General features: G+C 34.7%; 2 protein-coding genes, 1 long non-coding RNA gene and 1 pseudogene across 5 annotated transcripts; 3 read left to right on the top strand and 1 right to left on the bottom strand.

The window, feature by feature from the left end:
- Positions 1–33: 33 nt before the first annotated feature.
- LOC146941862 (uncharacterized) lies at positions 34–557 on the top strand. Its single transcript, XR_015032499.1, has 2 exons — positions 34–149; positions 235–557. It is a non-coding gene; the product is annotated as an uncharacterized LOC146941862 (long non-coding RNA).
- Positions 558–9,596: 9,039 nt separating this feature from the next.
- LOC146941863 (protein MEI2-like 4) lies at positions 9,597–14,126 on the bottom strand. 3 transcript variants are annotated; one of them, XM_085755709.1, is made up of 10 exons: positions 13,576–14,126; positions 13,417–13,455; positions 13,123–13,147; positions 12,669–12,782; positions 12,164–12,579; positions 11,891–12,036; positions 11,212–11,395; positions 10,185–10,484; positions 9,898–9,988; positions 9,597–9,803 (listed from the first exon to the last, which is right to left on the bottom strand). In XM_085755709.1, exons 1-6 carry the CDS (start codon positions 13,726–13,728, stop codon positions 11,953–11,955), a joined length of 831 nt encoding a protein of 276 aa, XP_085611835.1. In that variant the 5' UTR covers positions 13,729–14,126; the 3' UTR covers positions 9,597–9,803; positions 9,898–9,988; positions 10,185–10,484; positions 11,212–11,395; positions 11,891–11,952. The 3 variants fall into 3 exon arrangements, with proteins under 3 accessions (XP_085611835.1, XP_085611833.1, XP_085611834.1); XM_085755707.1 differs by having other exon boundaries at positions 9,597–9,988; XM_085755708.1 differs by having other exon boundaries at positions 9,597–10,484.
- A 1,150-nt stretch (positions 14,127–15,276) lies between these two features.
- LOC146941864 (acidic endochitinase-like) lies at positions 15,277–16,343 on the top strand (annotated as a pseudogene).
- A 127-nt stretch (positions 16,344–16,470) lies between these two features.
- LOC146941865 (3-dehydrosphinganine reductase TSC10A-like) lies at positions 16,471–21,532 on the top strand. Its single transcript, XM_085749992.1, has 4 exons — positions 16,471–16,885; positions 19,042–19,189; positions 19,635–19,925; positions 21,028–21,532. Exons 1-4 carry the CDS (start codon positions 16,586–16,588, stop codon positions 21,045–21,047), a joined length of 759 nt encoding a protein of 252 aa, XP_085606118.1. The 5' UTR covers positions 16,471–16,585; the 3' UTR covers positions 21,048–21,532.
- The last annotated feature ends 1,175 nt before the right edge of the window (positions 21,533–22,707 follow it).

The following is a 22,707-nucleotide window of genomic DNA, read 5'->3' on the forward strand; positions in this document are numbered from 1 at the left end:
ATATTGATGCACTACAGAGTAATTCCAATCCCTGTTTTCAGATGAGTTCCAAATAACTTGCCTGATCTACCATCAACAAATCATAACTTCTTTTACACAGGTGGTTAACATGTTAGTGGAAATCCCAGGATTCAGATCACCATTGATAGGTTACTACTCATCCTACTCTCACGTGTTTGGCTGAACCATGTGTGACCGATCCTATTAATAAATATTTCCTCTTTGCTATATTAGGAATGGAAAATGCTATTTCTCTAGAAAAATAGCATCAAGAATTTTTCAAGACACAGCTGGCAAGTTTTAATTGCATGATTTATTTGTTCATTTCCTATTTTTCAGCCACACCTCCTTGAATTGTGGCAAATAGTGCATTGTGATTGGCTGCTCTTTATTCTTGAAGAATTCTTGATGTTATTTTTCTTGACATATAACATTGCTCATTAGGAATTGCTTTCTTGGTCACTTCTTTATCATAATTTACATTTCTTTGATGTCTACATAATACTTAAAACTGATTTCACAAATAAATAATTAAATGTTTCTTTGCCTTTGCCTCATTAGTATATGATTACATTAGTAGAAGTGTTTGATACCATGGGATTTTCCTAAATGTCTTTTTGGTGGATGGTGACATAATTGCCTGCGAGTGCCATGTGCTATTGTTCTTGAGCATGTGCATATGGTTTATTGATTGCCCAAATTGCAGTGTTGTTGTTGTCTGTTGCTCTAACACATTAGGACCTACCTACCTTAATATTTTTCCCACGACTCTCTTCACTCCTGGGCTGGGCATGTCCTTTTAGTCTTTAAACAATTTTCTGTTGAAGACCCCTGCGATTGAAATGCTGAATTAAATTTCTTTTGCTGCGTTGTCATTATTATCTCAATATATCAAAAACCAGTACTTATATGTTCGATGACAGCTGTACATGGGGAATCTTCACATCCTGAGAACAGTTCTTTAATACAGAAAATATAGATACTTCTTCAGCCAGCCAAAAATGTACAGGTCTCTAGAATTTCAGCCTTTTTGCATGCCATTTGTATGACTCAAATGAAATAAGAAAACCCTGATCTCCTTTCTATAATGGAAGTTGGTTTTCCCTCTTGGAAATAAATTTTTAAATTAAATTTTAGATACTCCTCCTTAACCATAGTATTGATCTGTTGGGTATCTATCTACGTTTTAATGACTAAATTCAATTGGAGAACTAGGTTGGCCATCCTTCAAGAGTCGTTTCTCCAACCACATTTCACTATCCACAATAAGGCAAGTCTCGTGCCCGAGACATTGTTTAAGGAACTGAGTTTAGTTTCACGCAAATCATGGTAATAGCGGTTTTAGGAAAAGTTTGTAATGTGAGACGTGGACATTTATGGAACAATTTATCCTTGATGATAAATATGATTTGATTCTCGAACAAATGAGATGGATATCATATGTAGAATGAAGAAGATGAAAAAGTTTGGTATTTTTGAGATGAAAATTGTAGTCACTCTAAGAAAAATCCCTATCAGCGAGATCTACATTATTCCATGAAGAATTTGTAGGAATTTACCTCTAATGGCAAGTAGGATTCGATTTTGTAACGAATGAGGTGAAGATCACATATTGAATATAGGAGATAAAAAAGTTTGATGTTCTTAATATCAAAATGATAACCGATTGTAATAATAAAGATGAAGAAAACGAGATTTTTCTTTGATAAGAGTAATTACCTCCGATTCATCAAAGGGGTAATCTAAAGTCTTTGGTAATGTAAAAAGAAAAAAAACTTCATTTCCCTTTATTTTATGAAATGAATATTACTAAATAAATAAACTTTTAAATATTTTAGGAAATAAGAAACTTCAATTTTCCTTAAAAAAAAAGAAAGAAACTTCAATTAAAACGTGTCAATTATAATTATAAGTATTAGAAAGAGACATACCGACAGACCCAATTGTATATGATGATCATAATTTCATATTAAAATAAAATAGTTTGTTAGGTAAGATAGTCTATAGATTATTTCTAGAAATTTACACGTGAAGCTGATTTTTTATTTTTTTTTAAGAACGTGAAGCTGAAATTGATCTGTCTAATTGACCTTTTTAACTTAATCTCTTACATACTCGTTAATATCATAGGAGTATTTTTTTTATAGAAACAAAATTATATATTTCATGCATGAAAGTAGTGAAAATACAATATGGTCTTTTTTTGAAGGAAATACAATATGGTCTTGATGAAACACTTTTTTTAATGACGAATGTTGGTAATTATTTATTAAATTAGTTTTTTTTCTCCTTCATCTAAGTTTGAATATAAAACATCTAATTTATTAACCTATATTAGTTGAACTATTTTTTTTTGAAGACATAAAAATGGAATATATTAACAACGAGAGTGAATCACCTAAGTACAAGATGTACTAAAAGTGTCACCCCTATACACAGTCAGTCATACAATGAAGGAACAAAAGCGGGTGTCAGTCGATACCCAAACATAATAAAGGGTCCGACCACCATCTTTGAGTACCGTGCACAAAAGTGGCGTTATTGGCTTTAAGCCACCATAAGAGTGAAATTTTACTTTTTCTACTAGTTGGTCAATGGTAATTTGGATATTATTATGAAGTCTGTTGTTACGATCATTCCAAACCAACAAGACACAAAGTAACCAAATAAGTTGAAGGACGGATTGACGAGCCTTAGAGCGACCTGTAGAGTGAATAAACTGAATGAAATAATCATCAACATTTAGGGGGTCAACACCTGACATTCCGATCCAAGACATGATATGATGCCACAATGTACCAAAAGTGGCGCAGTGAATAAATAAGTGTGGCGCCGTCTCTTCCATGCCGCAAACTGTAACACACATGACTGCTTCAGCATCGATCACGCCTCGCCTAAGAAGATTATTCTTAGTCGGCAACCTGTTCCTCAACAACCGCCAAGCAAAGATGGAGACCTTTAGCGGCACCTGTTTATGCCAGATAAGATCTCCCATAGTAACATCTGGAGGTTCCTGAGTTGTCAGTTGTTGGTAGACACCTCTCACAGTGTAGCCACCATCAGAATCAGAGTCCCATTGCCACCTGTCAGAAATATCAGACTGCAAAACAACACTATTAAGTAATTGTCTACACTCCTCTAACATCTCCTCCTCCCATACTCTCAACCTTCTCTTCCACCCCCACGCCTCTCCGTCAACCTCCCCACCAAGAGTAACCATATCAGCCACCGTACTCAGTTTATTAGACGCTAAGTCAAATAAACGACCGAACCTAGTACAAAAAGGAACATCTCCAAGCCACCTGTCATACCAAAAGAAAGTACTAGTGCCATCACCCACCTTTTTCGACACCCTCTCAGCAAACCAACCCCCATCTGCGTCGCCTACCCCATCCCTAATCTTCGCTACTTCCCGCCACCAAGATGAATCACTCCGGCCCCCAACCTCCAACCTCCCAGCCTTTTCACTATACCGCGCTACTAGAACCCTATACCATAACCCACCTCTATCCACCAACATCCGCCAACACCATTGAACTATTGATCAATCCCCAATCAAATATTTGGTGATTAACATATAAAGTTGAGCAATAACATTTGTTTGTCTCGTAACTAAAACTAATCTTAAAGTTTGAATAATTGGTAAAGGAGCATTTTACAATCGAACAAGATATTACCATACGTTTTGATTTTTAGAGTTATCAACCATGCCGTCAGCCACTAGTTTAGAAGCTAGTTCAATAAACACTCTCGTAACCCCATTTCACCGAGCCAAATAATAGCTTCCCATAATCCTAATGCTTCCACTTCCATAGTTTCATTGGTGTAGGTACTCCATCATAAATCATCTTTGGTGTTCCCGGTGCTCGTGCACTTTCACCTCCACTTGCAGCTTGATCCATTTGTGATGAATTCACGGGCCAAAACATTCCCTGAGAACAAGTATGTCAAGTTCCTTGCTGATGGTTCAGCAACATACATGCTCTTCGGATGCAAATATTGAAGGTGGAGGAGAATTCACCATCTCAAGTGTTGAAGATCTTCGTATCGTAGCGGAAAGAAGAAGAAAGCAAGAGATCAAGGAAAATAATCATGGTTCAATATTGGGCATGAATAGTGCCGTAATGAAAACACACTGATACAAGGACTACAGTAGTTGGTATTTATACAATAAGAAGAAACTATTTAACTAGTGAGTAACCAAGGTTAAGCTAACTAACTAGATTAGTTAAATAATAACTATACAGTGGGTAATACTCCCCCTCAAGTTGGACTATGTAAGTTACAAAGACCTAACTTGGAGATAAATGATTGAAAAGAAGTAACATATAAAGGTTTGGTAAACACGTCTGCAAGTTGTGAGGAAGATGGAACCGGTAGAAGATGAATGATACCACGTTGAATCTTCTCACGTATGACATGACAATCAATTTCGATGTGCTTCGTTCTTTCATGAAAGGTGGGATTGTGAGCAAGATAAATGGCTGAAGCACTGTCACAATATACAGCAGATGGAGCATCTATGGGAATATGAAGATTAGCAAGGAGATAATGCAACCATTGTATCTCACAGGAAAGACTAGCTAAAGCTCGGTATTCGGCCTCAGATGAGGACCTAGAGACGGTATTTTGCTTCTTAGATTTCCATGACACAAGAGAAGACCCAAGGAACACGCAATATCCTGTAATAGACTTGCGAGAATCCAAACAACAAGCCCAATCTGAGTCAGCAAACCCAGACAGGTGGAGGGGACTAGAGCTGGAGAAGAAAAGACCTTGTGCTGGAGCAGACTTGAGATAACGCAAAACCCTTGTGGCAGCTTGAAAATGAGAGACAAGAGGCTTTGCAACGAATTAGCTTAGTTGCTGAACAGAGAATGCAATGTTAGGACGAGTGGTGGTGAGGTAAAGTAATCTACCTATAAGTCGTCGATAGGCCGACACATCAGAATAAATAGAGGTACCCTCACTGCTAAGTTTGATAGAAGGATTGGAAGGAGTTGCAGCAGGTTGTGCAGCCAATAAACCACTATCATCAAGAAGTTCCAAGGTGTATTTTCGTTGATTAATGGTGATGCCTTCCTTTGATCTAGCCACTTCAAGGCCTAGAAAGAAACGTAAGGCTCCAAGGTCTTTAATTTTGAATCTATTGTCCAAGATGGTTTTGACAGAATTAATTTCTGTCATGTTATCTCCAGCCAATACGATGTCGTCAACATATACTAACAATGCAGTAAAAGAGGATTCAGAAGTTTTCACAAAGAGGGAGTGACCAGCTTGGGATTGAGTGTACCCAAGAGAGAGAAGTGTAGTTGTGAGTTTGTGATTCCATTCTCTGCTGGCTTGTTTAAGCCCATAAAGAGATTTGTGAAGTTTGCAGACTTTGTTGGGACCATCAGAGACAGAGAGTGAAAAACCATGAGGAAGAGACATGCACACTTCCTCATTCAGATCCCCATGTAAAAAGGCGTTGTTAACATCCAGGTCTATGGAAATGTTCTGGTGAAATTACAGGTCAAAACTGGCCTAAAAACGGCTTGGTAAGGGTTAGCATTAATGTAGAACCTGCTGTCTGCATAAATGCTTTCCTCGGCAGTTAACTGCAGCCGTATTTTGAATTCCTCGGCAGTTAACTGCCGAGGGGGCAAAAAGGTATTTTACATGTGTGTCCCAGCCTTCTCTAATGTGTCAACAGCAATTTTCATCAATCAGTAGTGTTTTGGAGGGATATCTTCATTCTTCTTATTGGGTAGAAAATAAATTTTAATAGATATATATACAAAAATTATAGTATGATGTTATATTATATATTTTATGTTGCGCTAGAAATAACAATCCTGCAGCATGTTCCAGCGGTTAGGCAATGGTTTTGGCTGCTTCATGTCTCAATGTGCATACTGCTGCACTTTAATAATTCTTTTCCACCAAGATAACAACCTTTCATTTCTTGATCTTGCTTTTAATAATATGTATTAACAAAGCACAATTTATTTTACAATAAAAATTAATAGCCACTAAATTAACTAATAAGAAATATAAATTTACACACATTATAAAAATTGGTCCACCCTGAAAAATTATTTCTAGCTCCGCCATTAGCAACACCCATCACTGTCAAATTCAAATTCATCCATGAGATCTCTTCAACACTGTACATATAAAATTAGAGCTCGTAATAAAAATAGGTCCTTAGTAAAATAAAAACACAATTTTTTCAAGAACAATTTTTTATTCGTAAACATTAAAAATAATCATCATGTAAGTAAAACAAGAATAAATCTATATTCTAATCAATAACATGAAAATGCAACATAAAATGAATGAATATTTTTATAAACCTTTCAACTATTATATATATTGCTATTTTGACAACACATCACATGAACTTAACATAAACCTGAAATATGAATAGGTGACCTTGAATGTGTGAAAATCGCGTAACAGCGGCTGGGTCACTAATGCTTAGTGATCATGTTTCTACAATTATTTTTTCTATCATATAAATTTTACAAAAATGCACATTGATTTCGAATTATAAAATTCGAACACATTCAAACTGTGTTCGGATTTTATAATCCGAATTATGTCTATGTATAATCAGCAATCAGAAAGAAAATATAATATTTTGAGGCCTCTATAAATTGGTAAGGCCCATCTCCATAGAGTTGTTTGCACTACTATGACACCTCTAGATCTCCTTATTTGTCAAAATTATTGTGCTTCCTCGCCACTACCTCTCCACAACAAACATAACATGATATGCTCCATTATCTTAAATTGATGACATAGCCCTTATGTCTCCCCCATATTTGTTGTTGACGGTCACATTTTAGCTATCTATCCTCGCACCTCTATTTCTTCTTCTCCACCACCATGACACATGTCTCAGTTTCACTATGACGCACAACATATGCCACCGCAACCCACCTTTGTTTCACATCCTCTCACAGGCATACTCATATTTTTTAACATTTGTATCAAAGTCAATTTTTTTTCTTCTTTATGGCGTTGTTTAATGAAGCATAAGAAAGACACACAATGATGATGAATGAGAAGAAACGTAGGTGTTGGCCCTCAGATGATGAAAGGCGTCATAGATTGATTGGAGATTACTTAGTTGGGAGTTTACTAGTGTGTTTTGGAAACAGGTATAGGGTTTAGCAGTGAGATGAACATGCATTGTTTGTTATAGAAATAGTTTTAGGACTACAAGTGTCGCTCCGAAAAAACACAAGTGCAATTATATAATGAGTAGTTAAAATAGAAACAATTTACAATAGAATAAACGATCCAATAAAATATGAACAATATTAGACACTTTTTTTTTAGAACAACGTTGGACACTACGTAAAAAAATCTTGATTTGATCTTGTATAAAAAAATATTATATTTTGGTATGACATTTTTCCTTCTAATTTTACCACTCACTTAATTACTTTTTACCATCTTATTATTATTTGTCAACAAAACGAAAAAAACAAGCACACTAGAACCCGTATTGACGCTAGTATATAATGTATGTATAGATATATAGATGGAACTAAAGTTTTTATTATCATATATGTTAATAGTTAGAGTAATAACATTTTTTTTTACTAGTGGGCTAACAAAAATGTTTTTTTTTTTTTTTACGAATCTATGCAAAAAGAAGAAAATACAAAACAATAAATGAACACAAATTAGAGACCAAATCAATTATTAACAAAGTTGATGTTCTTTGTCTAATTCTAAAGTGGTAAATAATGTAATTTATAATTTTTTCATAAAATAATAGGACGCTAAAAAAATTTATGCAATTATTTATAAAAAAAATCAATTATTTGATAGATAATAGATACATGAATATAACATGGATTAAATATACAATCACTTTGCAAGATATACACTATAAATGTAAGATGAGATTCCTTAAAAAAATGTAAGATGATATATATATTTAATACATGTAGGAATAGAAAGATGTGTATTATTTGCAAGATATATCGCCGATTCATGCATATAGTTGGTGACGGTGTTTATGATTGAAATGAAGGACTTCGAAAGTCATATTTAATACATGAAACATGAGAGAATATGTATTATTTGCAAGATGTATTGATAGCTCATGCATGTAGTGGGTGTTGTTTGTGATTGAAATGTATGACTTTAAAAGTCATGTTTAATTCATGAGAATTAGAGAAAATGAATTGTATGTGATTTATCAAATATTCAAAAAAAATAATTCAAAATTAATGATATATTAATTTTGTTTTTATCTTTTTTTAATTAATAAAACATGCATTAACCACCAATGTTTAGTAGGTTTCTAAAATGTTTTTTCTTCAAAAAAGGTTTCTAAAATGTTTCTCTTTGTTAATTGATTCAAGTATGTTGAAAATCAATTCAGAACAACATCAAATGATGCAATGACTAGTTTCTAAGAAGAATTTAAGATGTTTAATTTATAGATCATTTCATATCAACAAAAAGAATAAATTTAGTGTTTTATTGCGACTAAGACTTTTCAGTTTTTGGAAAAATAGTTGGTGGTCACGTTTTTTGTGTGTGAAAGAAATGGTAATGTTTTTTGTGATGTTTAAATCGTTGTACTTTTTTTAGAGGATTGGTTGGACATGTGAAAGGTTGGGTAGTTCAACTATTTTAAGTTTAGGGATGAGGAGTTAGAGATTGTGAGTTTATACCAGAACGAAGGGAAAAACAACTAATCTAACAAATAATTACTAACATTTGTCATTCAAAAAAATGGTTGTGCAAGTAGCTCTATTAATGTTATTATATACTAACAGAAAAATGGTAATGTTCCCGTTTATTTATTGCGATAACGCTTGTAAATTAAGAACGGTGATTTTTATAAATTTTGATTTTGATTAAAAGTATAAAGATGAGATGTTTGTGAATTTTAAATTATAACAAACTCAACAAACCATATTTATTTTTTTCAAAAACACCAACAATCTAACAAATATAATATAAATTCTTATCATTCTTGATGAAACTAACAATATAACATTAGTTTAAGAAAATTTGTTCGGAAGTATAATTTGAATAATGAATGAAAAACCCAACCTAAGATCCCCTATTTTCTTTACATACAGTATTATAGATTAATGAATTTGTATTTTTTTTTTCCGTGAACTATGTGGATTTGTGAATGGTAAAGTTCAACTAAGCTTGTGAAGTTCCCTTAATTAGCACTACAAGAAAAACTGCATTTTGCGACTTTTAAAATTGCATTTTGCGACTGTTAGAAGGGTCGCAAATGTACATTTGCGACTGTTCCCCAACAGTCACATTTGTTGGGGTCGCAACTGTCTTTTGCGACCCTTCATAGAACAGTCACACCAACTGCCGCAGAAGGTGTTGCGACCCTTCATCAACAGTCGCAAATGTTAAGTTTTTTTAAAAAAAGGGGCTTGCGACCCTTCACCAAAAGTCGCAAATGTTAAGCTTTTTTTTTTTAAAAAAAAGGGCTTGCGACCCTTCACCAACAGTCGCAAATGTTATGTTTTTTTAAAAAAAAAATAAAATTGAATGGGGCAGTTTTTGTTGCCAATTTAAATAAATATATTATTAAATACTTAAAATACATAAATATATAACTAAAAATATCAAAATCTCATTCATATAATTCTTTCAAGAGTAGCAATCAAAACAATAGATAAAGTACATAGTTTAAACATTGAAAAACCAATACACTAGTGGGTAATCATTCAAAATAATATTACCAAACAAACAATCAACCTTGACAGTATCATGTCTAATAGCTCTCCCCCTTCCAAACAAACAATCCTCAACAGCATATCCTTAAACACAAGTAACCAGAAAACAACCTATCAGACAATCCTAAAGTACAAAAGACATAATGTATAGTTTGTTCTTCAGAGACAAAGTTCTTACTTATTCTAAAGGAACATCTCCAACCATGAACAAATCCCCTTCTTCATCTCCATAAGTTAACACGTGTCAAACTTCTAATTGGCTATTGGACCTATAATGAATCATGTTGAGTGTGAGTTTAAAAAAGCGTGTTAAAGTGAGTGTTTCTATCATTACTTTCAAAGTTAAGACATACGCCTAACCTATATTATGCAGGTGATATTTTTTTTTCAGATGAGAGGTAACTCTACAACTGACCCAAGTCCTATGATTCAAATAAATGATACACGAAGGTTTGTGAAGCTTACAGTTAATTGTCCTAAAGCTGTGGGACTTGACTGTTTTTCAGCCTCTCTGCACAACTTCTCTCCTAACCAAACAAGAGAAGTTATCAATCGCAACCATTTTCCATGACTAGAACGCAATTTTTCTCGTCTGAAGCATTTATGGAAGATGAATTATCAAGCATGTTAACAGTGGTCTCTCCATCCTGATTATCACCATGTAACTCCCTCTTGTCTTGCTCAAGGTGCTTGTGTCAATTTCATAATGGCAGCAAGGCTATCAGAGTTCAATTTCATTTCAGCAATATGAGATGACACATTTACCTAAAAAGCCAATTACAAAAGAAACACGTTTTATTTTTCTCATAAAATAGTTGTATGCATTCAGAGACACAAAGCAAAAAAAAATAAAAATTGAAGCACAGACAAAGAATTGACCATGAAAGACAATGCATCTGATCATAGTATACATTGATTACAACTTTCTAATCCAAAGGCAATGATCATATTTCAAGTCCGATAAATGCCTTATATAATGATGCAACTAATCATCAAAAGAATGAATTTTTGATGCAACTTTCTAATCCTCGTATAGCTCACAACAACACACTCCTCTCGCCATATATGCTTCACTCAATTCGTTATAGTAGTGTGCATAACTCAGGTCTATGCATTTCACTCAATTCATTTCATGTATCAAACTAAATTTACACTTACTTACAAAACTATTTTTCAAGGCATGTAGCAGTTCCTGTCTTTCAGCATAAAGTATATTCATAGAAATTGTGATAATCATGTTTCTATGCAAGAGTATAGTAAATCTTTATCACAGTATACAAACTTCACACCATAAAGAAATAGTTATGTAGTGCATTATCTTCCAAATTAATATACTCCTATGCAAGAGAACTCATTAAGTTCAGCCTTCAATATCATTCCACCATGTGATCCTGTAAAACTCTTTGGATGTGCATTCGATAAGTGCATCTAATTTTGATGCAAATCCACTTAGACAATGTTAAAAGTTGAATTGTTACAAGAATGCACTAACCTTCATTAGTGGGCTTGCTTCTTATGATTCTGAAGCGTGAGCTGCTTCTTATGATTCTGAAGCGTGAGCAGAAAAATCCAGAGAATCGTATAAAAATATGGTGAAGTTCAGTCTTTGAAATTGATGAATCGTATAAAAATACTTCGAGTGTTCCTTGATTCACACCTTTTTTGGAAGGACCATCCTGAGAAATTTGTAAGACAAATAGGAATTATTGGAAAACTCTATACAAACATTACTCAAGTGTTAATGATGTATCAGAGTCTTTGCACAGTTCAATGTACTATTATCAAAGTCCGTTATGTCTTTGTTTGGATAAACAACTTAATTAAACACTTATAGCATAATAGCTTATCATATAAGTGTTTATGTATAAGCTATTTCTACAACAAAAGATAAAACAAATTCAAACTGTTTTCTTATAGGCTATAGCTGTTTTCATAACTATAATGCAGAATTTATAAAATTAAGTTGAAAACATCTTATGGACATGTCGTATGTTGTTTTCATAACGTTCTCGCAAACAATCTACAAATACATATTTCAGTAGATAAATTCAAATAAATAAATTGAAACAATCTCTAACTATTAGTAGTTACTATCACAACTGATTCATGCAGACATATAAAAAATAACTAAGAGTAAGTTTCATCGAGGAATTAAAAATGCGGCATCCAACCTTTGGAATAGAATAATGAATATCGAATTTCTTGTGGCCGAAGAGTCTATTATGGAGTGCTCTCATTGCATTTTGGGCAGCTCTAATATCATAGCATTCCCTTGATGCTTGCAAGCTCTATCAAAAGTGTGAATATCTCCAAATTGCTTCAAATCCATATCAATATTCAAATACAAGAAGAAAATAAGTTAGTATCAAAGTCCACAATATTAAGTACTAAATGAAGAATATGTCTATACAAACTAAAGAACAAAGAAATCAGAAAAAACATACCTCAAAAAGTGCTTTCAATACAGAATCTTTAACATCACTATCAATATTTCTCACAAATAATGTTCTAGAAGGGTGTTCGCCATAAGGGTTTTCTCCAGCGATTGAGCTATTACGAACTCCACTAATGAATTCAGAAATCCTTTCAATAGAGGGTGAATTTTCAACATCTCCAAGATCAATACCTCCATTACTACTGAAAAGGTCTAATTCATCTATGTCATTGCCATTGCTATCACAGATGATGTAGTTGTTCCCATCGGTCACTCCAGAAAGTAAATCATCCTCGTCCGGGAGTAGATTCCCAATAATTTGAGCCTCAAGTTCTTCAAGAGAGTCAGAAAGCTTCTCTTCCTCATAATATGATGCAATTGTATCCACTGAATGTCCATATAAAGCATTATTTGCAGATAATCGCACTACACAAACAGAAGCATACAAAGAATAGCAGATTAGCCAACAATTTTCACAGTAAACTTTAGCATACAATTTTGCAAAGAAAACTCACATTTCTTGCTGAACAAATCTGACAGAGAACTTGAGAAAAGGCTGCTTTCGTGCCGAGAGGCAACTATATCATCTTCTTTACTATCTTCAAAGGGTTTTATTCCTTGATCAGAATCTACATGACATAACAAAGTCAGAGAATAATTGGATGTGTTATTTTTACCAACAAAGTATTGCATCAATTCATGTCTATGACTTTATTTCTGCACAATCATAACAAGAATTTATATCTATATCATGATACAAAGGAAAACAAAAGCAAAAAATCCACTAAAATTGGCATTAGTGCCTAGAAAATCAACAAAAAGACCCTTTTTAAAATATAGTCTTTGAAAAAACAAAAGCAAAACTAACTTTTGGTATCAGTATCAGATCTGTTTCCATTCTTACTAAATATCAGGTTCCATTCAAAAAGAACAAAGATTGAGGGTTTCTCCTTGAGAACCTGAATTCACCTTGAGCTGCAATCAGTCCACGCATCTGTGAAGTGAAATAAGGCAATTCAATGTGAACAATGTTTTAAGCTGTTTTCACAAAACTTACACTAAATGACAAATAAACTCAAATAAGGCAATTCAATGTGATAACCTATATCAATAAGTCCTCTCAAAGTGCTTATAGAAGTAGATAAGCTCAGATAAGGCAGTATAATATGATAAGTTGCTTTCAAAAGTTCTCTCAAGAGTGCTTATGCCAGTAATTAACCTCAAATAAGTCAATAAAATGCAAACAATAATACTCTAGCATACCTTTGATGTTGCTTTAACCTCGAGAACAATTTCTACAAACTGCAGAGAAAGATAATAATAAAAAAATGAACTTTTTGATTTGGGGGTGAATGAATTATTGAAAATTACGAAATTGAGATAAAGGGTGATCGAAAATTGAAGGAAAAATGAATAACCAACCTGATCATAGGAAACATCAGCGGTTCTGGGTTTGAGGGATAAATGGAAGTGAGGAGGAATGGAATGAAGAATGACACAATCGGTTTCATAAACAGCTTTCATAGCTTCAACTTCTTCACCAACTTCTTCTTCTTCATCTTCTTCGTAATCCATTCTTCTCTATTGTTCATAAGCTATTTTTAGCTAACTTCAGGTTTGAGAGGATTCGACCGTGGGTTTCAGCGGATGAACAGAAAGGGTTTGCATTGAAACATCGGCGCTTTTGTGATTAGTGTGATGCAGATCGACGATTTCAACGACGGATGGGTTGGACGGAAGGACGGCATCATGGTGGAACAAAATAAAGGGTTTGAGGGTTCGATGCGGTACGATGGGTTCGAGTGAAGGAAGGGTTTGGGGTCTCTAGGTTTGAAGAAGAAAAGGAATGGTTCTTGATTTGTTCAAGAAGAAAGGGTTGGATGCAGGGAAGAAAGGGTTCGTGAAGAAGAAAAGGGTTCATCTCTGGGTTTGTAAAGCAGTACAAAAAAAGAATTAATTGAAAAAGGGGGAGTGAATAAATTGGGAAAGAGTGTGAATGTGGTATAACTCAAAACCTGCGGCTGTTTGGTAAGGGTCGCAATATTTATCAAACCTGCGGCAGTTGGGCTTAAGGGTCGCAGAAACTGTCGCAAATGCATACTTTGAGGCAGTTTTAAGGTAAGGGTCGCAGATGAAGTGTCGCAAATTGAAGATTTTCTTGTAGTGTAGTTTCTATTATAATTTTCATGCCCTCTTCTAGGGTTACATTTCAAGCTCAATGCAACTATGGAGAAGGAGTTTGTGGGCTGCATATACTGTATAAGAAGATGCAAACATGATTACCATTTTGACTTTGGACTAATATAGTTGTTCCAGTGTTAAATGTGATCATTATCTTCCTTCCAAGCATAATATTATTTAATTTATATTGGAAGCAGAACCACTCTTGAAGCAAGTAATAAGAATTTAGCATGGACAACAACTAACTTGCAAGCTAAAAGCTGAAAAATAGGAGCAGTTGGCCCCAAAACTCAGAAGAAATGAATTGTATAGATACAATATTTACAATTATATGTACAAAAACCACTGACAGAGATGCATTGACATTTTAGCTGCTGATGTCAAAGTATTTCGGATTAGATGGGAAATGATATTCCACATGCAATTGCAAGTGCAACATGAAATAATCATTAAGTAACATAAAAACTGAGGCACCAAGAAGTGCAAAACTTAATCAGTCTATGGATGCATTAAAACCACTTTCGTGTATATATTTGCATACCTTGCCCTCGTCAGAATCCGAGTGACGCTGAGGAAACACTACTCTCATATCATCATACAAGTAGAAACTTCTTTCATGTTCATTGTGCATAACATTTCTTGCTTCCGAAGGTAGAGGGTCAGAATTGCGAATAGGAACAGACCTTGAACGTTTCTTAGGCAAGGGGCACATGAAGCGAAGGTGAAGAGCATAAAGCATGATGCAATTGTTGTTGATCTTTGAAGAACAATTTAGAAATGTGTCACAGTCTTCGTCAATAAGGCATCTTCTAGAGGATTTAGCATCAGCATCAGAATCTGTTCGGATTTTTTTTCCGTTCGTAGACATCGATCTAGACGAGGTTATAGTGATCTTTTGCCGCAAAAACGTCTACTTAGATACACAAGTAAAGCACATTAAGCATGATCTTGTAAGAAGTGATGATTAAACACCTATATACGCAGCGTGACTTAACTCACGCAGGGGTATATTTGGAAATCATGTTGGGCGAGCAAAATGTGCTGGGGGAAGAGCAGAAATCATTTTAGTTTTGAGTAAATAGGCAATTAGCCCCTCGAAATTGTAAGTTTCGTCAATTACCCCCCTGAAATTAACAAAACTTCAATTACCCCCCTGAAATTACACAACGTTAATCAATTTATCCCCTCTATCAAATTCTTCTGTTAGTCAACATGACGTTTTGCAAATACCCCCTAAAGTTTTGCACTTATGAGCAAAATGCCCCTTGAACTTAAAAAATTATATTTTTTCTTCTTCTTATACTTACTCAAAAGATGGCAGCATCCTTCAAAATGGAAATGAAGGCTCCTTAGCAGATGCTTGTGACACGAACAACTACCAATTTGTAAACATAGCTTTTCTATCCACTTTGGCAATGGCCAAAATCCACAACTAAACCTTGCAGGCCATTGTAATCCATATCCATCCACAAATGGCTGCACAAACTTTAGTAAAGATATCCAAACTTGTCAAAGCAAAGGCATCAACTCGTTTTTTATATTGAAGCTGGTGATGGTCAATATTGGGATGAACTTGCAAGAGCACTTGATGGGTTTAGTTCACAGAAGAAAGTTTATTTGTCTGCAGCACCATAATGTCCTTACCCTGATGCTTATTTGAATTCAGCTATTAATACTGGTTTATTTGATTATGTTTGGGTTCAGTTTTATAATAATCTTCAATGTCAATACTCAAATGGAAACACTAACAATCTTGTTAATGCTTGGAATCAATGGACTTCAAAGTCAAGCTAAACAAGTGTTTTTATGTGTTCTTGCAAATGCTGCTTCTACTCCAAGTGGTGGTTTTATTCCAAGTGGTATTTTGAGTCGAGGATAAAAAAAAATATAAATTTTTAAATTTGGGGGGCATTTTGGACATAAGTGCAAAAGTTCAGGAAGATATTTGCAAAACGTTATGTTGACTAATAGAAGAATTTGATAGAGGTGGTAAATTGATTAACGTTGTGCAATTTCAAGGGTAATTGAAGTTTTGTTAATTTGATAATTCACGAAACTTACAATTTCGAGGGTAATTAATTTCCTATTTACTCTTTTAGTTTTAGTCCTTGTTCCATTTTCTCGTCCAATTTAGATGATATGACATGCCGACATTACCCTCTATAGCAAGAGAGCACAAAGCTTACACAAACGACGACAATAACAGTTTTGTTACAGTGACATAGAAATACAAGAATTCGAAGCTTCGTCAATGGCGGAAGGATTCTTCTCCTTCTTCATCCTCCTCCCTCCCCCCCTCCTCCCCCTCCTCTACTTCCTCGTTCGCCCCCGCCCCATCAACATCCCAATCACCAACCGTCACGTCTTCATCACCGGCGGCTCAAGCGGCATCGGCCTCGCCTTCGCCCACCGTGCCGCCGCCGATGGCGCACGTGTCTCCATCATGGCACGATCCCTCACCAAACTCGAAGAAGCTAAGAACTCTGTCAAACACGCCACCGGCGTTGAAGTAGGGATATTTGATGCGGATGTAAGACATGTAGACGGGATATGATTAGAAATGACACCATTAGAGAGGGAGAGAGGGAGAGGGGGAGAGGGAGAGGGAGAGGGGGAGGGAGGGAGGGAGGGAGGGAGGGAGGGAGGGAGAGAGAGAGAGAGAGAGAGAGAGAGAGAGAGAGAGAGAGAGAGACTTTGGTTTGAGCATGTAGAGAGAAGACATGTAGATTCTATGGTCAGGAGAGTAGATGAGATTGAGGATAGTCAGATCAAAAGAGGTAGGGGAGAATCTATTAGGAAAGATTTAAAGATTAATGAGTTGGATTCAAATATGGTTTATGATAAAACATTATGGTGTAATTTCATAAGCTATCTTGGAGAAGTTATCAAAATAAGTTGGAAATAGTTTATGAAGATGTCATAAGGTGTTTCCGTAAGTTATCCGGAACAGTCTGACAAAACTTATGTCGGTAGGTAAGCTCAAATAGGTTGATCCAAACTGGCCTTATGTTTTGTTTTACTACTAACTAGTTCATGTGGTTGTTGGTGTTTTGTGTTGTGATTTTTAGTGTGGGATTGATTGATTCTGAAGTTAGCTTGTGTATTTCCAATTATGCCACGACATTGTTTTGGGCCTTCTAAAATTATGCTAATTTAATTATGCCACTCTAGATTGGGCTAAATTTATTCTTAAGATATTTGTTAGAAAGCCCCAATGGAGTTATGTTTTTTTTTTTTGGAAAACACAGGGAGTGTAGTGACTTATGAAACTGACTCCATTTTCTATACCTTCCCTATATATCGATTGGCTGCTAACTAATGAGTTAATTAGACAATTTTGAGAGCACTTATAGTGGAATTGTGTCTGCACAAGCCAAACTATCTATAATTTGATAACACTCAAGACCGATTCTCATTTTCTCTGTCATTAACCATGTTTGGAAGAAGTTAATAGATCATTTCTCAGGCTATAGAAGTTGATTTGACACCCATTTGGTTTCTGCACAAAATGTGTGTCATATTACTAATGAGCTGGTAGACTTTACTATTTAGAGTTGACTCGATAAAGTGGATGGAGAGTGCCCCTACATTGCATGATCAATATGATTGTATTGTCTTTATATCAGCAAATAATTGAAGCTTATTTTCCATAAAATATAAAACTCAACGGTTTCATATTTGCCCTTGCGGTGGCAATTGCAACTATTGAAATGGAAAATGCTTTCACCAACACGCTCTACAACATCTCAACGGCAATTTTGGTATGTGGATATACACCCACTATTTGAAATCCACTTGGTTTGGTGACAGACCCACATGAACTGTGTTCAATAATATAGAGAGCATGATAGAAAGATGGTGTTGCCAGCGTCGTTGTTTCAAATATCCACTTCCTTGGGGTAAAACATTGCTTCCAGTGGTGTTGCCTGTTATGTTGGTAACCATCAACACCGTTCTTTTCAATATGAACTTAAAATATGGCTCTAGGTAATCTATGATGTCTTAAACCCTTGGGGACGTTTTGGAGAAATTGATCTCCATGGAGCCATTTGTGCATGGAGGATAAAGTAAGCTTTTTAAGTAAACCTTCCTATTTTAGAGTTTTGTGGAGGGGGAAGCAAATCAGGGATTTTCACATGATCCTCCAAAATCCTCATTCAAGTGAATGAAAATCACCATTTTATCCATTGTCGTCTTCTGATAGAAACCAGAAGATAAAGGTAAGAACCGAGTACTATTTCTGCAAATGGTTGAGCTTAAAGCTCTTACAATAGGCTCCTAAACCAAAGTACACCAGAGTTCTATGAACTCCTACCAGAGCTAGGCTCCTAAACCAGAGAGAACTTTCCTAACTGACTCCTGACAACTTTCTTGAATGAATCACTCACTCACTAACCTTCCCTCTCTTTATAATAGAAACTCGACTAGATTTCAGGGAATATCCTAATAACCTTTATTCTCTCACTTTCTACAACCTTCTAGAAACTGCACTAGTGTGAATTGGGCCCAATGATTGGGCTCTCACACGAACTGGACCCTGGTGCCCTATCATCTTCCCTTCTCTTTTTCTTTTAATTTCCTCCCTTCACTTCCTTTGCATTCCAACATCCAAAACGTATCATCTGAATCATTAGCCTATAGGCAGTGCTATCGAAGAGATAATCTAGTGATGTGGTTTTTTATTTATTTTTTTAATGCGGAGTTTAGGTGGGAATTTATGGTTATGTAGCTTATTCAGCCAGTAAATTTGGCCTCCGTGGTTTAGCAGAAGCATTGCAACAAGAGGTTATAGGAGATAATATTCATGTCTCTCTGATATTCCCTCCAGACACGGATACTCCTGGACTTGTGGAAGGTAATAAATTGGATACTCGAGCTTATTTCATCAACCATATTAGTATTACTTTTGATAATTGATCTAGGTTCATTTTACATTGAAAATGAGGTAAGTAACCTTGGCTTAACAACAACCTCAATATGGATGTGGAATCAGGGCCTGCTATGGAAGTGCTTGAATGTACAACTTCTCTGAAATTATTTAATCTGTGAAACAAATTCTGCATCAGTTGACAGATGATTTGTTAGCATTTCAATATATATTGTCTTTTTATTAAATCTAGCTTCCATATTATGAGTGTGTCTTTGGGTATATAGTATATTGTCATGTAGGATATTGTTAGCTCAGTCCTAAATGTTCTGATTTTGTCAGCCAAGTACCATTTTGTGCCATCTCTTGGGAAATTTATGTATACTGTAATGTAATCCAAGTGTAAGTACAAACTGAAAGGTTCTTTTTGCAGAAAATAAGAGAAAACCAGAGCTCACCAAAATCATTGCCGCCTCTTCTGGTTTTATGAAAGCCGATGAAGTTGCTCAGAAAGCTTTTGATGGCATAAGACGTGGCAGTTTTATCATTTCTTGCAATTTGGAGGGTATTGCGTTATCCCTAGCAACTTCAGGTTTATCCCCTCAGAGGTCATTCTTAATGGCATTTGTTGAGGTTATTGCTGCTGGAATAATGCGTATTGCAGCACTATGTTTCCAGTGGAACTGGTATGGAAGTATAGAGAAGTGGCACAAGCAAAGGAAGTGTAAGTGTCTGTTTACTTTTTAAAAAAATATTTTGTTTTCATTGTCTAAAATTTGTTGTCAGTTTAAGTTGATAAAAATAAGATGGAAGACTCCTGTAATTGTAATGAATAATCAGGCTGGTTATAGATAGGGTAGTAAATATCCAGTTTGCTCCCTTATTTTTATAGGGTGTATCAATTTGGTCCCCTGCTTTTATAAAATGTCACGTCAGTCCCTCACTTAGTTGTCACTGGAGTTACATACTGAGTATCAAGTTGTCCCTGAAATTTCATATTCTTGGTCCATGAAATTACATACTTAATGTCTATGAAATCCAAGTGATGAGCAAATACATGACAAATGGACTAATTTGACAAACTTTGTGCAAAGTGAGAGACCAGCTTAACATTTTATGATAGTAGGAAACTGAATTGACACATCATAGAAAAGTGAGGAACTAAGTTGGGAACTTACTCTTAAATAACGGAATCAGTTTTTTGGCTAAATTAAAAGCGTTTTCTAATTATAAGGTTCCACATGGAAACTGTCAAACAAAAGTGGCAAATTTTAAATTTGGTTACAGAATAAACTTTGGACATGACTACTTTAGTGTAAGTGTACATTGGATGTTAGTCCTTGACAATTTGGTTTGCACGGTACCTTTGATTTAGGAAACAATACTTTTATATCAAAGGCATTTTTTCTAACTCTCTTAAGAATGGCATTATAAATTTTGGCTTTGGTTACAGTTTAAGAATGGTTCAATCACATTTAAATGAAGAACTGGTTATTTATGTTCTTATTTACTTTTGCTTTAATGTTTGTCTCCACAAATTTCATGTATTCAGTATTCTGGAGATTGTTCAGAACTTCTGTTATCACTCCAATTTATGAATGTGAAGTAGACTGTCTAGAATGATTAATAGTATTAGTATCTGTAGTTTTCTTCCGTAAAATAATGATTGTGGTCCGTCCATGCTGTAAATAAATAAACACGCACGTAATAGAAAGTGACATTTTTATTGCAAAATGAATTAGTGCTTTGTAGAAGGTTAATTGGGTGTTACTTTCTTCATGCTGGGTATTGTTTGTGAATTTGATGACTTTTTTTTCTTCATACAGGTACACCTCAAAGCACTTGATGCACTCTGAGCTTTATACTCTATACTCTGTTAAATGCAAAACAAATGTAGTCTTCGTCCACTCTGCTCTACGATGAAATTAGTTTAGCGAAACTTAAATGATTGTTGACAAATGAGAACTCCATACACATTGAGTTCTTCAACTGTGGTTTCTGATTTTCATCTCCAGGTATGAGATAGAGAGTATGTGGTATATCTCGCTGACTAGTTTTCATTTCTTGTTCCTCACAGACTTTGTAAGTAAATGATTATTATTTGCAATTTAGCATCCTAAATTTTGAATTAGTCATTTTACACTGTCTACTTTTAACTGTATCAATCAAGTTGGCCTCGTGTGTTTTCTGTTAGTAAAAGGTGTATGCTTTCTAATTCTAAAATGTGTAATGCTGTTTGGCTTTCGATGATTGATTCATTAGTAGTTATTATATGTTTAAATCATGTACTATTTATTTGAAGCATGAATGAAGATTTTCTATTGTGTGTGATTTTGTTCATTTATATGTTTGAAGACCCAGAGTATGTGTTCCTTACATCAAAGATATCATATTCCTGTTTGTAACAAATAGAATCTAGGTTTAGCCGAAGATCTTCGACAGGGACTGTGCATATTGGCTGGGGACTGTGCCCTTTTTAAGCTAGCAATCAGTGTAATTTTTAGGCACCAGAGATATGAATACGATTTAGTTGATGATTTTAGCACTCTTTTAGATGAAAGTTCACTATAATGTATCAAATTCAAATTATTGATGAGAAAAATATTGGTTAAAATCATATTTGCATAACAAATCTTGTTTATATATTCCTATTGAAAAGGTATTAGCCTAACTCCGAAGCAGCTTTGTAAATAAATTGATTCCCTTCAACTGAAAGAAAGTAGATGATACTATTAATCAGAAATCACAGCAAAATCATACAACTATTTTAGTTACATCTAAAATCTGCACCATTTAGTCCTTAGCTTGTCACATTACATATTCGTTTTCAAGTAATAAATTGCTAAAGAAGTTGAACCATATATGAATGGTTCAGATTAAAGACACCTATATGAATGAGTATGGAGTATGATTAAAAACACCCTTCCACAAAATCTCACATGATTAAATTTCTATAAACCTTGCAACCAATTTCAAAGGTGAAAAATCACTACTAGTCCAAGAGTTATTTCCATTTTAAAATAATAAATTGTGAAGCACATCATTGTTGTTTTTATCTCTTAAAACCCAACAACCAAAACATAAAATGTGCAAATGCAGCACCCTCCTATTGATGAAAAATACTCACCAGAGGTTTTATTTCAAACGCTAATACATAAGAATGCTTAAAATTCAATCTTGCCTCTACAATTCACCATTAAAAAGAATAAACTTTATATTGTATCATCAAGGAATTTTTATGTTGTGTTATCTATGGAAAGTGTTACCATATCTTGGTTTCTTAGGGTGCTGGATTGAATGGATGATGATAATGATTGGTATAAAAAAGATTCTAAAAGCAAAGAATTTATGTGGGACATGGAATATTTTGGCTGCCTGATTCTATTTTGTTGTTTGAATTGAAAACCACAATTTGCAAAATGGAAATCAACACAACTTGTGTTGTGTGTTTGTTTTTGAGTCCAACAAGTTGCGGTTCTATTTTTCTTTCCATGACATATGTCTAG

This window comes from Medicago sativa, chromosome 3 (assembly GCF_051527215.1).
Source record: "Medicago sativa cultivar Bolivia chromosome 3, Bolivia_mono, whole genome shotgun sequence".
NCBI classification, from domain to species: domain Eukaryota; kingdom Viridiplantae; phylum Streptophyta; class Magnoliopsida; order Fabales; family Fabaceae; genus Medicago; species Medicago sativa.

What these genes read in the sequence shown, in the direction of transcription:
- LOC146941863 (XM_085755709.1), bottom strand. Translation starts at nt 13,728, where the DNA reads ATGGATTACGAAGAAGATGAAGAAGAAGAAGTTGGTGAAGAAGTTGAA. An exon ending in TGGACTGATTGCAGCTCAAG is followed by an intron (nt 12,783 to 13,122) that starts GTGAATTCAGGT and finishes TATGTCATGTAG; the next exon opens with ATTCTGATCAAGGAATAAAA. An exon ending in TATTGAAAGCACTTTTTGAG is followed by an intron (nt 12,037 to 12,163) that starts GTATGTTTTTTC and finishes ATGGATTTGAAG; the next exon opens with CAATTTGGAGATATTCACAC.
- LOC146941865 (XM_085749992.1), top strand. Translation starts at nt 16,586, where the DNA reads ATGGCGGAAGGATTCTTCTCCTTCTTCATCCTCCTCCCTCCCCCCCTC. An exon ending in TAAGACATGTAGACGGGATA is followed by an intron (nt 16,886 to 19,041) that starts TGATTAGAAATG and finishes TGCGGAGTTTAG; the next exon opens with GTGGGAATTTATGGTTATGT. An exon ending in GTGGCACAAGCAAAGGAAGT is followed by an intron (nt 19,926 to 21,027) that starts GTAAGTGTCTGT and finishes TTCTTCATACAG; the next exon opens with GTACACCTCAAAGCACTTGA.